At 47.4% G+C, this 20000-nt stretch overlaps 1 protein-coding gene across 1 annotated transcript in view; it reads right to left on the minus strand.

Moving 5' to 3' along the window:
• Positions 1–1218: 1218 nt before the first annotated feature.
• The window catches only part of LOC311126230 (paladin-like), a gene marked incomplete at its 3' end in the record, with an annotated part of 26514 nt that continues 7732 nt past the window's right edge, over positions 1219–20000 (minus strand). Inside the window, exons 2-6 of the mRNA XM_084200243.1 lie at positions 4018–4251; positions 3563–3665; positions 2841–3020; positions 1369–1597; positions 1219–1232 (exon numbers count right to left, since the gene is read on the minus strand). Of these exons, the coding sequence (XP_084056369.1) occupies positions 1219–1232; positions 1369–1597; positions 2841–3020; positions 3563–3665; positions 4018–4238 (747 nt within the window). The 5' untranslated portion in view covers positions 4239–4251. The remainder of the gene's footprint in view (positions 1233–1368; positions 1598–2840; positions 3021–3562; positions 3666–4017; positions 4252–20000) is intronic.

Here is a 20000-nt window from a genome sequence, read left to right on the forward strand (position 1 = left end):
GGTTTATGGGTTTATTACTATGAGGAGGCCAGTATATAAAGAGGAGGTTTATGGGTTTATTACTATGAGGAGGCCAGTATATAAAGAGGAGGTTTATGGGTTTATTACTATGAGGAGGCCAGTATATAAAGAGGAGGTTTATGGGTTTATTAGTATGAGGAGGCCAGTATATAAAGAGGAGGTTTATGGGTTTATTACTATGAGGAGGCCAGTATATAAAGAGGAGGTTTATGGGTTTATTACTATGAGGAGGCCAGTATATAAAGAGGAGGTTTATGGGTTTATTAGTATGAGGAGGCCAGTATATAAAGAGGAGGTTTATGGGTTTATTACTATGAGGAGGCCAGTATATAAAGAGGAGGTTTATGGGTTTATTAGTATGAGGAGGCCAGTATATAAAGAGGAGGTTTATGGGTTTATTACTATGAGGAGGCCAGTATATAAAGAGGAGGTTTATGGGTTTATTACTATGAGGAGGCCAGTATATAAAGAGGAGGCTTATGGGTTTATTAGTATGAGGAGGCCAGTATATAAAGAGGAGGTTTATGGGTTTATTAGTATGAGGAGGCCAGTATATAAAGAGGAGGTTTATGGGTTTATTAGTATGAGGAGGCCAGTATATAAAGAGGAGGTTTATGGGTTTATTACTATGAGGAGGCCAGTATATAAAGAGGAGGTTTATGGGTTTATTAGTATGAGGAGGCCAGTATATAAAGAGGAGGTTTATGGGTTTATTAGTATGAGGAGGCCAGTATATAAAGAGGAGGTTTATGGGTTTATTAGTATGAGGAGGCCAGTATATAAAGAGGAGGCTTATGGGTTTATTAGTATGAGGAGGCCAGTATATAAAGAGGAGGTTTATGGGTTTATTACTATGAGGAGGCCAGTATATAAAGAGGAGGTTTATGGGTTTATTACTATGAGGAGGCCAGTATATAAAGAGGAGGTTTATGGGTTTATTAGTATGAGGAGGCCAGTATATAAAGAGGAGGTTTATGGGTTTATTAGAATGAGGAGGCCAGTATATAAAGAGGAGGTTTATGGGTTTATTAGTATGAGGAGGCCAGTATATAAAGAGGAGGTTTATGGGTTTATTAGTATGAGGAGGCCAGTATATAAAGAGGAGGTTTATGGGTTTATTAGTATGAGGAGGCCAGTATATAAAGAGGAGGTTTATGGGTTTATTAGTATGAGGAGGCCAGTATATAAAGAGGAGGTTTATGGGTTTATTACTATGAGGAGGCCAGTATTTAAAGAGGAGGTTTATGGGTTTATTACTATGAGGAGGCCAGTATATAAAGAGGAGGCTTATGGGTTTATTACTATGAGGAGGCCAGTATATAAAGAGGAGGTTTATGGGTTTATTACTATGAGGAGGCCAGTATATAAAGAGGAGGTTTATGGGTTTATTAGTTTGAGGAAGCCAGGTCACCTCCTTCCTGATGGTGAGCTCCAGGGTCTCCACCGTCTCCTCCTTGTCCAGGCCATGGAGATTCTCATGGAGGTTCTCCTTCCTCCGGGGGGTGTACGGAACAAAGTTCTCCTCCAGGTGCAGGAACACCACCGGCTCCTCTCGCACACAGAAGAACATCACCTCCTGGGAAGAGAGAGGAGATGAGATGAGATGAGATGAGATGAGATGAGATGAGATGAGATGAGATGAGATGAGATGAGATGAGATGAGATGAGATGAGATGAGATGAGATGAGATGAGATGAGATGAGATGAGATGAGATGAGATGAGATGAGATGAGATGAGATGAGATGAGATGAGATGAGATGAGATGAGATGAGATGAGATGAGATGAGATGAGATGAGATGAGATGAGAGGAGAGGAGAGGAGAGGAGAGGAGAGGAGAGGAGAGGAGAGGAGAGGAGAGAAATCATGGCCTACATTAAAAAAGAGTCAGTAATTAATAAGATTATAAAGACAAGGGGAACCTGATCCTCTAACTGAGATGCTTTTTGAATACGGTGCCAGGAACAATAATAATTCCACAGGCCAGTTATTTGGTTCTAGAATCTGTAAAGCTTTGTTCCAAACCCAATTGGAAACATTCCGTTGTCATATGACAGTCAGGAATTTATCATGCGCTCGCTGCTATATAATTAAGTCAATTTCATTTCAATTACAGTGAGTTTCCATACTGGACTCACAACCCTGATAGATATTCATTATTTTCCATCATTCAACATGACTGAGGATGTGTCCCAAATGGCACCCTATTCCCTATACAGTGCCCTATGGGCCCTGGTCAAAAACAGTAGACTACATAGGGAATAGGGTGCCATTTGCGACACAGCCTGCCTGTGTTGGGTTTGCTTAGTGGCACAGTGCGTCCGTCTGTCCCACAGCATGGACAGAGTGCCTGACCCCTCAAATATTTATCCACAACACAGTTAGAAAGAACAACACAGTTAGAAAGACAGCAGGCTGAAGAGAAGACACAGACAGACAGACAGACAGACAGACACAGACAGACACTGATACAGAGACAGACAGACAGACACAGACAGACACTGATACAGAGACAGACAGACAGACAGACAGACACTGATAGACAGACAGACACTGATACAGACAGACAGACACAGACACAGACAGACACAGACAGACACAGAGACAGACAGACACCGACAGAGACACACAGAGACAGACAGACAGAGACAGACAGAGACAGACAGACAGAGACAGACAGAGACAGACAGAGAAGAGAGAGAGCGACAGAGAGAGAGAGCCCTATGGATCCTGGTCAAAAGTAGTGCACTATAAAGGAAATAGGGTTCCATTTGGGACGCACAAAGTAAAAAAATATCACCCTGAGGGCAGTGCACTAACCTCATGCCCTTGACTCTGTAACCTTTGGAGGACCTGTTTGAAGCCATTCAGGCTGGGCTGGCCCATGCCGTAGAGCGGGTAGCTTCCTTTCACCTGGCGGTAGTTTGGCGCTCCGTAGCTGCCTGTAGTGTTCAGGACATCAGCCTTGCTGTACACGTCCTGGACCAGGAAGAACTCACCCTACAGACATACAGTACAGTCAATCAACCAATGAAATACGTGGCTTTATAAAGCTTGTTTTTACGTCAACAGTTGTCGTTGGGGTTTACAGTAGAGTCAGTATAGGCAACACTTTAAGGCTCCCTACATATCTACCAGGACTTCATAACACATTCATACAAGGTGATCTATGTGAGTAAACATACTCCTCGGTAACAATAAGGGGCTCTGCATGCCTGAACAGCTCTGTGACAGGTGATAGGAGGATCAAAGGACCAATGGGAGAGGTGACAATGCTCCACTCAACGGCCACGCATGATCATAAAAACAACGCGTTCCAATGTCCTCTTGGACACATCAATGTGAAGTAACAAGGGGTAGGGCTTGGAGAGAGAGGGTTTGGGTCCAGGCCTCCTCTCTTCTTAAGTATCTCAATGTAAATGCTGAACAAAACAATGCTGATGGTTGGGGGAAGCGCTGTGGTGTGTTTTGGATGGTTGGGGGAAGCGCTGTGGTGTGTTTTGGATGGTTGGGGGAAGCGCTGTGGTGTGTTTTGTTCCTACCTGAACCAAGTAGTGTTCGGGCATTGAGTCTGATATCCGGCCCACTTTGTAGTTTGTCCTGAGGAGGTCATCGTGGATCTGAAATTCCTGTCTGCAATTATATCTATAATACAGAAGATAATGTAGCCGTCATCTTCAACATGGTGCAACAAAGCATTCAATCCCTCTTAGGGGTCCTAAGGTTCCCGCTGGAGACCGACCGAACATTGCATTTGTCAGATAAGATAAATAACCCTATCTTTTGAATCCAAGACGGAACAATTAGATAACAGCACACACACACACACACACACACAACCCACCACCCCACACTCACACACACACACACACACACACACACACACACAGACAACCCACCACCCCACACACACTTCACCCAACATCCCCATCCATTCACCCCTTAGTGATCAAAGCCACAGGGATGAACATCCTAACATCCCTTGGTTCGTCCTTACGTGATGACGACAGGTGCGACCTTGTTAGTGATGATGGACTTGGCCTTGCTGCCGTGGATGTTCACCATCTGGGAAGAGCTCGTGTTGAGAGACTGCCTGCTGTTCGCCATCCCGTTGCCATGGATACTCTCAAGCGGAGGAGGATGATGGGGTGCTGCTACAGAGGATATGGAGCCTGACACAGAGACGGGTTGTGGCGCAGTGCTGGCAGTTGTACCCATACTCCACAAGCAGCTGGGAACGACAAGGGAACAGAGGAGAGGACTTAGACTCAAGACACAGGAAGTCAAACAGAGGAACAGAGGAGAGGACTTGGGACTCAGATACAGGAAGTCAAACAGACGTACAGAGGAGAGGACTTGGACTCAGACACAGGAAGTCAAACAGAGGAACAGAGGAGAGGACTTGGACTAAGATACAGGAAGTCAAACAGAGGAACAGAGGAGAGGACTTGGACTCAGATACAGGAAGTCAAACAGAGGAACAGAGGAGAGGACTTGGACTCAGATACAGGAAGTCAAACAGAGGAACAGAGGAGAGGACTTGGACTCAGATACAGGAAGTCAAACAGAGGAACAGAGGAGAGAACTTGGGACTCAGACACAGGAAGTCAAACAGAGGAACAGAGGAGAGGACTTGGGACTCAGACACAGGAAGTCAAACAGAGGAACAGAGGAGAGGACTTGGACTCAGACACAGGAAGTCAAACAGAGGAACAGAGGAGAGGACTTGGACTCAGATACAGGAAGTCAAACAGAGGAACAGAGGAGAGGACTTGGGACTCAGACACAGGAAGTCAAACAGAGGAACAGAGGAGAGGACTTGGACTCAGACACAGGAAGTCAAACAGAGGAACAGAGGAGAGGACTTGGACTCAGACACAGGAAGTCAAACAGAGGAACAGGAGTGAGGACTCACACTCACACTCCCTCTGAGACACACTTGCATGCACACTATCGGTGTTTCACAAATCTGTGTCGATTCAAACACTACCACATTCAAACACTACCACATTCAAATTGTAACCAACTGATTGAAAAGAGGAAATGTATGAAGAGTGAAATATAACAACGTGAGAATTTTTCTCATTGCTTTCTTGATGATATCTCTACAGTACTTCCACCAGCTTCCTCAGAAAATACCAAGCTGTAAACCACGGTTCTACTAGATCTGTAACACAACATTCTGAACCGGAATGTTCCATTTTCAAGACTCCTCTCCTAGAAGCAGGCTAAAGGGTTACATCAATCCTGAGGTTGGATGTATTTAAATGTTAATTATATCCCCACTCTGCTGCAGCCTGCACAACAATCTGCAGCAGGCATCCATCTGCAGCACCTCTCTGAATAAACCCAGGGCTTTGCATCTCAAATGGTACCCTATTCCCTAGTCCACTACTTTTGACCAGAGCGCAATGAGCTCAGGTCAAAAGTAGTGCACTATATAGGGAATATGGTGCCATTTGAGACAAAGCCACATGGCTTTGCAGTGAAGCTCTACAGATAAACAAAAGATGAGCCTCCCCGCCACTCTGCTCCACTCAGACCAGCCAGCAGGGGCCAACCCCAACCCCGATCCTCACTACTCCACAGCTGGCCTGAGACCAACGGCAGTCCCTCCATCCCCCTAAACACACACACAGAGAGACATGCAGACACAGAGACAGACACAAGGACACACACACAGTCAGTCACACACACACACACACACACACAAACACACAATCCATTCCACTTCCACCCTTGTGCATCTAGAAAGAGACTTCGGAAATATATGTCCTTTTCAGATCAAACTTGCTAGGAAAATATACAAGGAATCCATCCATAAGCAGACAACATGGAATTCACACACCAAAGGAAAGGTATCTACCCTGCCCTCCAGCCAGTCCGGTTCAGAGAGGTAGCCCTCCAGTCCGGTTCAGAGAGGTAGCCCTCCAGCCAGTCCAGTTCAGAGAGGTAGCCCTCCAGTCAGTCCGGTTCAGAGAGGTAGCCCTCCAGTCCGGTTCAGAGAGGTAGCCCTCCAGTCCGGTTCAGAGAGGTAGCCCTCCAGTCCGGTTCAGAGAGGTAGCCCTCCAGTCCGGTTCAGAGAGGTAGCCCTCCAGCCAGTCCAGTTCAGAGAGGTAGCCCTCCAGTCCGGTTCAGAGAGGTATCCCTCCAGTCCGGTTCAGAGAGGTAGCCCTCCAGTCCAGTTCAGAGAGGTAGCCCTACAGTCCGGTTCAGAGAGGTAGCCCTCCAGTCCGGTTCAGAGAGGTAGCCCTCCAGTCCGGTTCAGAGAGGTAGCCCTCCAGTCCAGTTCAGAGAGGTAGCCCTCCAGCCAGTCCAGTTCAGAGAGGTAGCCCTGCAGTCCGGTTCAGAGAGGTAGCCCTCCAGTCCGGTTCAGAGAGGTAGCCCTGCAGTCCACTTCAGAGAGGTAGCCCTCCAGTCCGGTTCAGAGAGGTAGCCCTCCAGTCCAGTTCAGAGAGGTAGCCCTCCAGTCCAGTTCAGAGAGGTAGCCCTCCAGTCCGGTTCAGAGAGGTAGCCCTCCAGTCCGGTTCATAGAGGTAGCCCTCCAGTCCAGTTCAGAGAGGTAGCCCTACAGTCCGGTTCAGAGAGGTAGCCCTCCAGTCCGGTTCAGAGAGGTAGCCCTCCAGTCCGGTTCAGAGAGGTAGCCCTCCAGTCCGGTTCAGAGAGGTAGCCCTCCAGTCCAGTTCAGAGAGGTAGCCCTCCAGCCAGTCCAGTTCAGAGAGGTAGCCCTGCAGTCCGGTTCAGAGAGGTAGCCCTCCAGTCCGGTTCAGAGAGGTAGCCCTGCAGTCCACTTCAGAGAGGTAGCCCTCCAGTCCAGTTCAGAGAGGTAGCCCTCCAGTCCAGTTCAGAGAGGTAGCCCTCCAGTCCAGTTCAGAGAGGTAGCCCTCCAGTCCAGTTCAGAGAGGTAGCCCTCCAGTCCGGTTCAGAGAGGTAGCCCTCCAGTCCAGTTCAGAGAGGTAGCCCTCCAGTCCAGTTCAGAGAGGTAGCCCTCCAGTCCGGTTCAGAGAGGTAGCCCTCCAGTCCGGTTCAGAGAGGTAGCCCTCCAGTCCGGTTCAGAGAGGTAGCCCTCCAGTCCAGTTCAGAGGTAGCCCTCCAGTCCAGTTCAGCGAGGTAGCCCTCCAGTCCAGTTCAGAGAGGTAGCCCTCCAGTCCGGTTCAGAGAGGTAGCCCTCCAGTCCGGTTCAGAGAGGTAGCCCTCCAGCCAGTCCAGTTCAGAGAGGTAGCCCTCCAGTCCGGTTCATAGAGGTAGCCCTCCAGTCCAGTTCAGAGAGGTAGCCCTACAGTCCGGTTCAGAGAGGTAGCCCTCCAGTCCACTTCAGAGAGGTAGCCCTCCAGCCAGTCCACTTCAGAGAGGTAGCCCTGCAGTCCGGTTCAGAGAGGTAGCCCTCCAGCCAGTCCGGTTCAGAGAGGTAGCCCTGCAGTCCGGTTCAGAGAGGTAGCCCTCCAGTCTGGTTCAGAGAGGTAGCCCTGCAGTCCACTTCAGAGAGGTAGCCCTCCAGTCCGGTTCAGAGAGGTAGCCCTCCAGTCCAGTTCAGAGAGGTAGCCCTCCAGTCCAGTTCAGAGAGGTAGCCCTCCAGTCCAGTTCAGAGAGGTAGCCCTCCAGTCTGGTTCAGAGAGGTAGCCCTCCAGTCCAGTTCAGAGAGGTAGCCCTCCAGTCCGGTTCAGAGAGGTAGCCCTCCAGTCCGGTTCAGAGAGGTAGCCCTCCAGTCCAGTTCAGAGAGGTAGCCCTCCAGTCAGTCCGGTTCAGAGAGGTAGCCCTCCAGTCCGGTTCAGAGAGGTAGCCATCCAGTCCGGTTCAGAGAGGTAGCCCTCCAGTCCGGTTCAGAGAGGTAGCCCTCCAGTCCGGTTCAGAGAGGTAGCCCTCCAGTCCGGTTCAGAGAGGTAGCCCTCCAGTCCGGTTCAGAGAGGTAGCCCTCCAGTCCGGTTCAGAGAGGTAGCCCTCCAGTCCGGTTCAGAGAGGTAGCCCTCCAGTCCGGTTCAGAGAGGTAGCCCTCCAGTCCGGTTCAGAGAGGTAGCCCTCCAGTCCAGTTCAGAGAAGTAGCCCTCCAGTCCAGTTCAGAGAGGTAGCCCTACAGTCCAGTTCAGAGAGGAAGTCGCTCCTGTGTCACTGTTCTGACAGACAGACAGACAGAGAGCGAGAAGGTCAGATGAGAGAGAGGGGGCAGGTCAGCCTAGCACTGAGAGACTAGTCTTACTTTGGTAGAAGGATTCTCAGTCCAAACTTGACAACAGATGGCCACTTCATAACTATTTCAAACAACTAGGTACAGAGGACTGTGAAGATTTCCGCTTCTTCTGTCAATAAACCAGATGTCCTAGCTGTCCTAGTCATCAGTATCTATACTACTGAACAACTAGTCATTGAATATGATCATCAGTATCTCCCGAGTGGCGCAGTGGTCTAAGGCACTGCATCGCAGTGCTAGCTGTGCCACTAGAGATCCTGGTTCAAATCCAGGCTCTGTCATAGCCGGCCGTGACCGGGAGACCCATGGGGTGACGCACAATTGGCCCAGCGTCGTCCAGGGTAGGGGAGGGAATGGCCGGCAGGGTTGTGGGTTCGTTTCCCACGGGGGGCCAGTATGAAAAAATAAAAATAATAATAATGGTTGCACTCACTAACTGTAAGTCGCTCTGGATAAGAGCGTCTGCTAAATGACTTAAATGTAAATCTGAACAACTAGTCATTGAATATGCTCATCAGTATCTTTACTACTGAACAACTAGTCATTGAATATGCTCATCAGTATCGCAGGTGGTTGTGTGAATAGCAGTCTTTCTTTGTCAATCAATCAATTTTATTTTATATAGCCCTTCTTACATCAGCTAATATCTCGAAGTGCTGTACAGAAACCCAGCCTAAAACCCCAAACAGCTAGTAATGCAGGTGTAGAAGCACGGTGGCTAGGAAAAACTCCCTAGAAAGGCAAAATCTAGGAAGAAACCTAGAGAGGAACCAGGCTATGAGGGGTGGCCAGTCCTCTTCTGGCTGTGCCGGGTGGAGATTATAACAGAACCATGCCAAGATGTTCAAAAATGTTCATAAGTGACAAGCATGGTCAAATAATAATCAGGAATAAATCTCAGTTGGCTTTTCATAGCCGATCATTAAGAGTTTAAAAACAGCAGGTCTGGGACAGGTAGGGGTTCCATAACCGCAGGCAGAACAGTTTAAACTGGAATAGCAGCAAGGCCAGGCGGACTGGGGACAGCAAGGAGTCACCACGGCCGGTAGTCCCGACGTATGGTCCTAGGGCTCAGGTCTCTCAGTTGGCTTTTCATAGCCGATCATTAAGAGTTGAAAACAGCAGGTCTGGGACAGGTAGGGGTTTCGTAGCCGCAGGCAGAACAGTTGAAACTGGAATAGCTGCAAGGCCAGGCGGACTGGGGACAGCAAGGTGTCATCATGCCCGGTAGTCCTGACGTATGGTCCTAGGGCTCAGGTTCTCAGAGAGAAAGAGAGAACGAGAGAATTAGAGAGAGCATACTTAAATTCACACAGGACACTGGATAAGACAGGAGAAGTACTCCAGGTATAACCAACTAACCCCAGCCCCCCGACACATAAACTACTGCAGCATAAATACTGGAGGCTGAGACAGGAGCGGTCCGGAGACACTGTGGCCCCATCCGAAGAAACCCCCGGACAGGGCCAAACAGGAAGGATATAACCCCACCCACTCCGCCAAAGCACAGCCCCCGCACCACTAGAGGGATATCCCCAACCACCAACTTACAATCCTGAGACAAGGCCGAGTATAGCCCACAGATGTCTCCACCACAGCACAAACCAAGGGGGGGGCGCCAACCCAGACAGGAAGATCACGTCAGTAACTCAACCCACTCAAGTGACGCACCCCTCCCAGGGACGGCATGAAGAGCACCAGCAAGCCAGTGACTCAGCCCCTGCAACAGGGTTAGAGGCAGAGAACCCCAGTGGAGAGGGGAACCGGCCTGGCAGAGACAGCAAGGGCTGTTCGTTGCTCCAGCCTTTCCGTTCACCTTCACACTCCTGGGCCAGACTACACTCAATCATATGACCTACTGAAGAGATAAGTCTTCAGTAAAGACTTAAAGGTTGAGACCGAGTCTGCGTCTCTCACATGGGTAGGCAGACTGTTCCATAAAAATGGAGATCTATAGGAGAAAGCCCTGCCTCCCGCTGTTTGCTTAGAAATTCTAGGGACAATTAGGAGGCCTGCGTCTTGTGACCGTAGCGTACGTATTGGTATGTACGGCAGGACCAACTCGGAAAGATAGGTAGGAGCAAGCCCATGTAACGCTTTATAGGTTAACAGTAAAACCTTGAAATCAGCCCTTGCCTTAACAGGAAGCCAGTGTAGGGAAGCTAGCACTGGAGTAATATGATCAAATTTCTTGGTTCTAGTCAGGATTCTAGCAGCCGTATTTAGCACTAACTGAAGTTTATTTAGTGCTTTATCCGGGTAGCCGGAAAATAGAGCATTGCAGTAGTCTAACCTAGAAGTAACAAATGCATGGATTAATTTTTCTGCATCATTTTTGGACAGAAAATTTCTGATTTTTGCAATGTTACGTAGATGGAAAAAAGCTGTCCTTGAAACAGTCTTGATATGTTCGTCAAAAGAGAGATCAGGGTCAAGAGTAACGCCTAGGTCCTTCACAGTTTTATTTGAGACGACTTTACAACCATCAAGATGAATTGTCAGATTTAACAGAAGATCTCTTTGTTTCTTGGGACCTAGAACAAGCATCTCTGTTTTGTCCGAGTTTAAAAGTAAAAAGTTTTCAGCCATCCACTTCCTTATGTCTGAAACACAGGCTTCTAGCGAGGGCAATTTTGGGGCTTCACCATGCTTCATTGAAATGTACAGCTGTGTGTCATCCGCATAGCAGTGAAAGTTAACATTATGTTTTCGAATAACATCCCCAAGAGGTAAAATATATAGTGAAAACAATAGTGGTCCTAAAACGGAACCTTGAGGAACACCGAAATGTACAGTTGATTTGTCGGAGGACAGACCATTCACAGAGACAAACTGATATCTTTCCGACAGGTAGGATCTAAACCAGGCCAGAACTTGTCCGTGTAGACCAATTTGGGTTTCCAGTCTCTCCAAAAGAATGTGGTGATCGATGGTGTCAAAGGCAGCACTAAGGTCTAGTAGCACGAGGACAGATGCAGAGCCTCGGTCTGACGCCATTAAAAGGTCATTTACCACCTTCACAAGTGCAGTCTCAGTGCTATGATGGGGTCTAAAACCAGACTGAAGCATTTCGTATACATTGTTTGTCTTCAGAAAGGCAGTGAGTTGCTGCGCAACAGCTTTTTCTAAAATTTTTGAGAGGAATGGAAGATTCGATATAGGCCGATAGTTTTTTATATTTTCCGGGTCAAGGTTTGGCTTTTTCAAGAGAGGCTTTATCACTGCCACTTTTAGTGAGTTTGGTACACATCCGGTGGATAGAGAGCTGTTTATTATGTTCAACATAGGAGGGCCAAGCACAGGAAGCAGCTCCTTCAGCAGTTTAGTAGGAATAGGATCCAGTATGCAGCTTGAAGGTTTAGAGGCCATGATTATTTTCATCATTGTGTCAAGAGATATAGTACTAAAACACTTAAGTGTCTCTCCCGATCCCAGGCCCTCGCAGAGCTGTGCAGATCCAGGACAGCTAAGCCCTGGAGGAATACGCAGATTCAAAGAGGAGTCCGTAATTTGCTTTCTAATGGTCATGATCTTTTCCTCAAAGAAGTTCATGAATTTATCACTGCTGAAGTGAAAGCCATCCTCTCTTGGGGAATGCTGCTTTTTAGTTAGCTTTGCAACAGTATCAAAAAGAAATTTTGGATTGTTCTTATTTTCCTCGATTAAGTTGGAAAAGTAGGATGATCGAGCAGCAGTGAGGGCTCTTCGGTACTGCACGGTACTGTCTTTCCAAGCTAGTCGGAAGACTTCCAGTTTGGTGTGGCGCCATTTCCGTTCCAATTTCCTGGAAGCTTGCTTCAAAGCTCGGGTATTTTCTGTATACCAGGGAGCTAGTTTCTTATGACAAATGTTTTTCGTTTTTAGGGGTGCAACTGCATCTAGGGTATTGCGCAAGGTTAAATTGAGTTCCTCAGTTAAGTGGTTAACTGATTTTTGTCCTCTGACGTCCTTGGGTAGGCAGAAGGAGTCTGGAAGGGCATCAATGAATTTTTGTGTTGTCTGAGAATTTATAGCACGACTTTTGATGCTCCTTGGTTGGGGTCTGAGCAGATTATTTGTTGCGATTGCAAACGTAATAAAATGGTGGTCCGATAGTCCAGGATTTTGTGGAAAAACATTAAGATCTACAACATTTATTCCATGGGACAAAACTAGGTCCAGAGTATGACTGTGGCAGTGAGTAGGTCCAGAGACATGTTGGACAAAACCCACTGAGTCGATAATGGCTCCGAAAGACTTTTGGAGTGGGTCTGTGGACTTCTCCATGTGAATATTAAAATCACCAAAAATTAGAATATGATCTGCTATGACTACAAGGTCTGATAGGAATTCAGGAAACTCAGAGAGGAACGCTGTATATGGCCCAGGAGGCCTGTAAACAGTAGCTATAAAAAGTGATTGAGTAGGCTGCATAGATTTCATGACTAGAAGCTCAAAAGATGAAAACGCCATTATTTTTTTTGTAAATTGAAATTTGCTATCGTAAATGTTAGCAACACCTCCGCCTTTGCGGGATGCACGGGGAATATGGTCACTAGTGTAACCAGGAGGTGAGGCCTCATTTAACACAGCAAATTCATCAGGCTTAAGCCATGTTTCAGTCAGGCCAATCACATCAAGATTATGATCAGTGATTAGTTCATTGACTATGACTGCCTTTGAAGTGAGGGATCTAACATTAAGTAACCCTATTTTGAGATGTGAGGTATCACGATCTCTTTCAATAATGGCAGGAATGGAGGAGGTCTTTATCCTAATAAGATTGCTAGGGTGAACACCGCCATGTTTAGTTTTGCCCAACCTAGGTCGAGGCACAGACACAGTCTCAATGGGTATGGCTGAGCTGACTACACTGACTATGCTATTGGCAGACTCCACTAAGCTGGCAGGTTGGCTAACAGCCTGCTGCCTGGCCTGCACCCTATTTCACTGTGGGGCTAGAGGAGTTAGAGCCCTATCTATGTTGGTAGATAAGAGGAGAGCACCCCTCCAGCTAGGATGGAGTCCGTCACTCCTCAGCAGGTCAGGCTTGGTCCTGTTTGTGGGTGAGTCCCAGAAAGAGGGCCAATTATCCACAAATGTTATATTTTGGGAGGGGCAGAAAACAGTTTTCAACCAGCGATTGAGTGCTGAGACTCTGCTGTAGAGCTCGTCACTTCCCCTAACTGGGAGGGGGCCAGAGACAATTACTCGATGCCGACACATCTTTCTAGCTGATTTACACGCTGAAGCTATGTTGCACTTGGTGACCTCTGACTGTTTCATCCTAACATCGTTGGTGCCGACGTGGATAACAATATCTCTATACTCTCTACACTCGCCAGTTTTAGCTTTAGCCAGCACCATCTTTAGATTAGCCTTAACGTCGGTAGCCCTGCCCCCTGGTAAACAGTGTATGATCGCTGGGTGATTCGTTTTAAGTCTAATACTGCGGGTAATGGAGTCGCCAATGACTAGGGTTTTCAATTTGTCAGAGCTAATGGTGGGAGCCTTCGGAGTCTCAGACCCCGTAACGGGAGGAGTAGAGACTAGAGAAGACTCAGACTCAGACTCCGACTCGCTACATAATGGGGAAAACCGGTTGAAGGTTTCTGTCGGCTGAATGAGCGACACCGGTTGAGCATTCCAACAGTATTTCCCTCCAGAAGCCATGAGAAAGTTGTCCGGCTGCGGGGACTGTGCGGGGGGATTTATACTAACGTTACTGTCTGTACTTACTGGTGGCACAGACGCTGTCTTCCTTTCCTACACTGATATTACCCTTGCCTAACGATTGCGTCTGAAGCTGGGCTTGTAGCACAGCTATTCTCGCCGTAAGGCGAGAATTCTCCTGTATATTATGAGTACAGCGACTGCAATTAGAAGACATCATGTTAATGTTACTACTTAGCTTCGGCTGTTGAAGATGTTGATGAACCATGTCCAGATAAAGCGTCCGGAGTGAAAAGGTTGAATAAGGGAAAAAAGTTGCGATGGAAAAAAGGAAAATAACGTAAAGTTGGCAGCTAAAACGCACAGGAAAATGACTCTTCTGTCTCGGGATAAACGTCCGGGGTGAAAAAGTTTAACGAAAAAAGATGAGTGAGGACAAAACTAAAAAGTTGGTAAATTTGTTGAACACAGAGATTGATTAAACGTTTATTAAAAGTAAAACGTGAATAGTTTGGCAGGTAGCCAAGTAGCAACAAACAGCAGAGCAGCACGGAGACAATGCGGAAGCGAGACGGAAGTCACGTCACAGAGGTCAGCTCACTGATAGAGACGGATCCTCCTTCAACTAAACAACTGAAAGCACAGCAAACCTTTTCTATCCAATCACAATCCAAATATTACTCAAGTACTTTGTGTAAAGTATTTTTCAGTAAGAAGAAAACACATTGAGTAATATACCACATCACAGTAGCCTTTGGTCCAGCTTTAACATAGAGATGATATGAAACGGAGGTTACGTCCTAAAAAGGTACCAAATTCCCTTTAGAGTGACTCATCTTGACCAGAGCCCTTTCATATAAAGTGAATAGGGTGCCATTTGGGACGCACTCAGAATGTTCCAAACAGTTGCCTTAGTAACAATATGACTAAATCATTCCTTGACTCATGTTGACTATCTGACCGTCCCAACAACACTCCACTAGTCTCCTAATCAGTCTTAGTAGGGGAACGCTGGTCAGAGACTCCACGCTGGTCTGAGACTCCACGCTGGTCAGAGACTCCACGCTGGTCAGAGACTCCACGCTGGTCAGAGACTCCACGCTGGTCAGAGACTCCACGCTGGTCAGACTCCACGCTGGTCAGAGACTCCACGCTGGTCAGAGACTCCACGCTGGTCAGAGACTCCACGCTGGTCAGAGACTCCACGCTGGTCAGAGACTCCACGCTGGTCAGAGACTCCACGCTGGTCAGAGACTCCACGCTGGTCTGAGACTCCACGCTGGTCAGAGACTCCACGCTGGTCAGAGATTCCACGCTGGTCAGAGACTCCACGCTGGTCAGAGACTCCACGCTGGTCAGAGACTCCACGCTGGTCAGAGACTCCACGCTGGTCTGAGACTCCACGCTGGTCAGAGACTCCACGCTGGTCAGAGACTCCACGCTGGTCAGAGACTCCATGCAGGTCAGAGACTCCATGCTGGTCAGAGACTCCACGCTGGTCAGAGACTCCACGCTGGTCAGAGACTCCATGCAGGTCAGACTCCATCCCCTCCTCTGCTGTGACTGTGCCGCTTGTTTTCCGCCATGTTCCAAATTGTGAACTTGGCATCACATCCCCAAACATTCCTTCCCTCTGGGTCTCAAGCTCCTTCCACCCAGCAGAGCTTCCACAGTCTGACACTTGAATGCCCCCTTACTTGGCTCTGGTAGCAGCTAGTGTGTGCTTATTGCCCCAGTCTAACAACGTAGGGTCTTACCTCTGGTAGCAGCTAGTGTGTGCTTATTGCCCCAGTCTAACAACGTAGGGTCTTCTCTCTGGTAGCAGCTAGTGTGTGCTTATTGCCCCAGTCTAACAACGTAGGGTCTTCTCTCTGGTAGCAGCTAGTGTGTGCTTATTGCCCCAGTCTAACAACGTAGGGTCTTCTCTCTGGTAGCAGCTAGTGTGTGCTTATTGCCCCAGTCTAACAACGTAGGGTCTTACCTCTGGTAGCAGCTAGTGTGTGCTTATTGCCCCAGTCTAACAACGTAGGGTCTTCTCTCTACTTCATGCTGTCCTCTTTGTGTAGGGAGGAGTGAGTGAACTTCATGCTGTCCTCTTTGTGTAGGGAGGAGTGAGTGAATGTCATGCTGTCCTCTTTGTGTAGGGAGGAGTGAGTGAACTTCATGCTGTCCTGCCTGTCTGTTCCCTTGGGGGCCAGTACATCTGGCTGCCAGATGGCTGTAGTGGGGCCGGAGGGGTGGCCATTGCACTATGAAGGGAATAGGGTCCCATTGGGGACAGAGCGGAGGTTGTGGCTATCACATGGCAGCGGGGACAGAGGCAGGCAGGCAGGCAGGCAGGCAGACAGACAGGCAGACAGGCAGACAGGCAGACAGACAGGCAGGCAGGCAGGCAGGCAGGCAGGCAGGCAGTAACTCAGGTCACAGCAGACAGGAAACACAGAGCCAGGAGCAGACTCTGGCAGCATCCCAAATGGCACCCTAATCCTTAGTACACTGCTTTTGACTAAAGCCATATGGGCCCTGGTCTAAAGTAGTGCACTATATAAGAAATAGGGTGCCATTTGGGACGCATCCTCTGAACCCTCTGTCATACTGTCTATACTAACCACTTCATCTCAATGTCCACAAATTACAATCAACCATATATACAGCGTTAATATTTGCCCATACTTTACTATAACAGAGTTGGACATAAGAAAAACATTCCCTTTTATGAGTTGACCGTCCAGTAACCAGAGGTCAATATACTGTATTCAGCAGTATCATTAAAACACTCATTCCCTCGACTCCACTACAGAACATTCAGATACTCTGTAGGCTAGTTGAGATACTCTGTAGGCTAGTTGAGATACTCTGTAGGCTAGTTGAGATACTCTGTAGGCTAGTTGAGATTCTCTGTAGGCTAGTTGAGATACTCTGTAGGCTAGTTGAGATTCTCTGTAGGCTAGTTGAGATACTCTGTAGGCTAGTTGAGATACTCTGTAGGCTAGTTGAGATACTCTGTAGGCTAGTTGAGATACTCTGTAGGCTAGTTGAGATTCTCTGTAGGCTAGTTGAGATTCTCTGTAGGCTAGTTGAGATTCTCTGTAGGCTAGTTGAGATTCTCTGTAGGCTAGTTGAGATACTCTGTAGGCTAGTTGAGATACTCTGTAGGCTAGTTGAGATACTCTGTAGGCTAGTTGAGATACTCTGTAGGCTAGTTGAGATACTCTGTAGGCTAGTTGAGATACTCTGTCGGCTAGTTGAGATACTCTGTAGGACTATTTGTATGTTTTTAAAATCCATTACATCAACTGGTTTTTAAATGAGATGGTCTCCTCAGAGAAACAAACACACACACACACACACTTTGGCAATGGTTGCACATAGGATATCAAGCAAACTGTGTAACCACTGTGACTTTAAGGGAATCTGATCATCAGATCTCCTGTGTCCAACACAATCATGCTATTGTCCTGTACAGGCCAGGGTATATACCAGGGGCCAGGGTATAGGCCAGGGAATAAACCAGGGTATAAGCCATTACATTAAAGGCAATAAAACACTGCAGTGATAAAGCAAGCATTCTTACATGATTCTCAATTCGATTACGACCATGTGAATGAATGTGACTGTGTAAGCAACGGCATTCTGAAATGGTTTCATTAAATCCCTTGAGTCTCCTTTCATTGACATTTCCTGAGAAAGATGATTGATGATTTATATATAAATAAGAGAGAGAGAGAGAGAGAGAGAGAGAGAGAGAGAGAGAGAGAGAGAGAGAGAGAGAGAGAGAGAGAGAGAGAGAGAGAGAGAGAGAGAGAGAGAGAGAGAGAGAGAGAGAGAGAGAGACCTGCCATGCAGTAGCCGTTTATGGCTTTCTAGCTAAATGATTTATTATGTTATTATTTTGATGCTGAATGATATTTTCTCCAGAAGTTAACCGGATTTTCCCCACTAAAAATCTACTTCTGAATCAGTGGCCCCCAGCAGCCTTCACTGATGTCCCACCTAAAGCTAAAGAAACGCTAATGTAGAATACAGACAGGGCACTAATTACAGTCATGCCAGACCGCATTCAGAAGTACTGCCATTTAAACATCAGTGCCAACCAACCAGCCAGCATGCCATGCCAACATGGTCTGAAGGCCATGGAACAGTGAAACACTCTCAGACCATAGAAAAGGAGAACTGTGGAGGGCTTCCCTCACTCAACATCCGTCCTCCCTCAACACCAGCCCTCCCTCCCTTCCACCAGAGCTCGCTCCCCTCTACCCTCCCTCCCTCCCTCCCTCCCACCCGACAGCCAGCAGTGGTCCTTTCAAAGGAGGGGACCAGTTAATTTAAATTCCGCCAGTGTCCCAACTTTGCTAGAGAAGCTCCTTCATGCTGACAAAATAAATGCAGCAGAGAGACAGACAGACAGACAGACAGACAGACAGACAGACAGACACAGAGAAAGAGACAGAGAAAGACAGAGAGAGACAGAGAAATGGAGAGAGAAAGACAGAGACAAAGAGAGAGAGACAGAGAGAGAGACAGAGAGAGAAAGAGACAGAGAGAGAGAGAGAGAGACAGAGAAAGAGAGAGAGACAGAGAAAGAGACAGACAGAGACAGGAAGGAGCATGCAGCTGCTGCAGGATGCATCTGTCAGGAGCCTGGTGCGGTGGCCTCAGCCCGGTTAATAAGAGGAAGGATACAGTGAGGAAGGTTGCAGAGAGCTCCTCATTCACAGCACGGGAGATGTGGGGGGTCTCTCTCTCTCTCTCTCCGTAACATAATGCTAGCTAGGGGATCAGAAGTTCATGGACATCCATGACTTCCATGGAGGCCATTCACTTAGTCTGACAATGAGAGAGGAACAGACTGTGACAGTCTGACAGACAGGAATAGAAATGCTAGGTGCCGTCCTATGTTTTGTTAATAAAATACAAGATCATCTGTTTTATCCCATCTTGTCTATTTTATATATTGTATCTGTGTAAATATCCATGTACAGTGGGGAAAAAAAGTATTTAGTCAGCCACCAATTGTGCAAGTTCTCCCACTTAAAAAGATGAGAGAGGCCTGTAATTTTCATCATAGGTACACGTCAACTATGACAGACAAAATGAGAAAAAAAAATCCAGAAAATCACATTGTAGGATTTTTAATGAATTTATTTGCAAATTATGGTGGAAAATAAGTATTTGGTCAATAACAAAAGTTTCTCAATACTTTGTTATATACCCTTTGTTGGCAATGACACAGGTCAAACGTTTTCTGTAAGTCTTCACAAGGTTTTCACACACTGTAGCTGGTATTTTGGCCCATTCCTCCATGCAGATCTCCTCTAGAGCAGTGATGTTTTGGGGCTGTCGCTGGGCAACACAGACTTTCAACTCCCTCCAAAGATTTTCTATGGGGTTGAGATCAGGAGACTGGCTAGGCCACTCCAGGACCTTGAAATGCTTCTTACGAAGCCACTCCTTCATTGCCCGGGCGGTGTGTTTGGGATCATTGTCATGCTGAAAGACCCAGCCACGTTTCATCTTCAATGCCCTTGCTGATGGAAGGAGGTTTTCACTCAAAATCTCACGATACATGGCCCCATTCATTCGTTCCTTTACACGGATCAGTCGTCCTGGTCCCTTTGCAGAAAAACAGCCCCAAAGCATGATGTTTCCACCCCCATACTTCACAGTAGGTATGGTGTTCTTTGGATGCAACTCAGCATTCTTTGTCCTCCAAACACGACGAGTTGAGTTTTTACCAAAAAGTTCTATTTTGGTTTCATCTGACCATATGACATTCTCCCAATCCTCTTCTGGATCATCCAAATGCACTCTAGCAAACTTCAGACAGGCCTGGACATTTACTGGCTTAAGCAGGCGGACACGTCTTGCACTGCAGGATTTGAGTCCCTGGCGGCGTAGTGTGTTACTGATGGTAGGCTTTGTTACTTTGGTCCCAGCTCTCTGCAGGTCATTCACTAGGTCCCCCCGTGTGGTTCTGGGATTTTTGCTCACCGTTCTTGTGATCATTTTGACCCTACAGGGTGAGATCTTGCGTGGAGCCCCAGATCGAGGGAGATTATCAGTGGTCTTGTATGTCTTCCATTTCCTAATAATTGCTCCCACAGTTGATTTCTTCAAACCAAGCTGCTTACCTATTGCAGATT

The sequence above is a fragment of the Coregonus lavaretus genome (assembly GCF_964263955.1).
Source record: "Coregonus lavaretus genome assembly, contig: HAP1_SCAFFOLD_355, whole genome shotgun sequence".
In the NCBI taxonomy this organism is placed as follows: Eukaryota; Metazoa; Chordata; class Actinopteri; order Salmoniformes; family Salmonidae; genus Coregonus; species Coregonus lavaretus.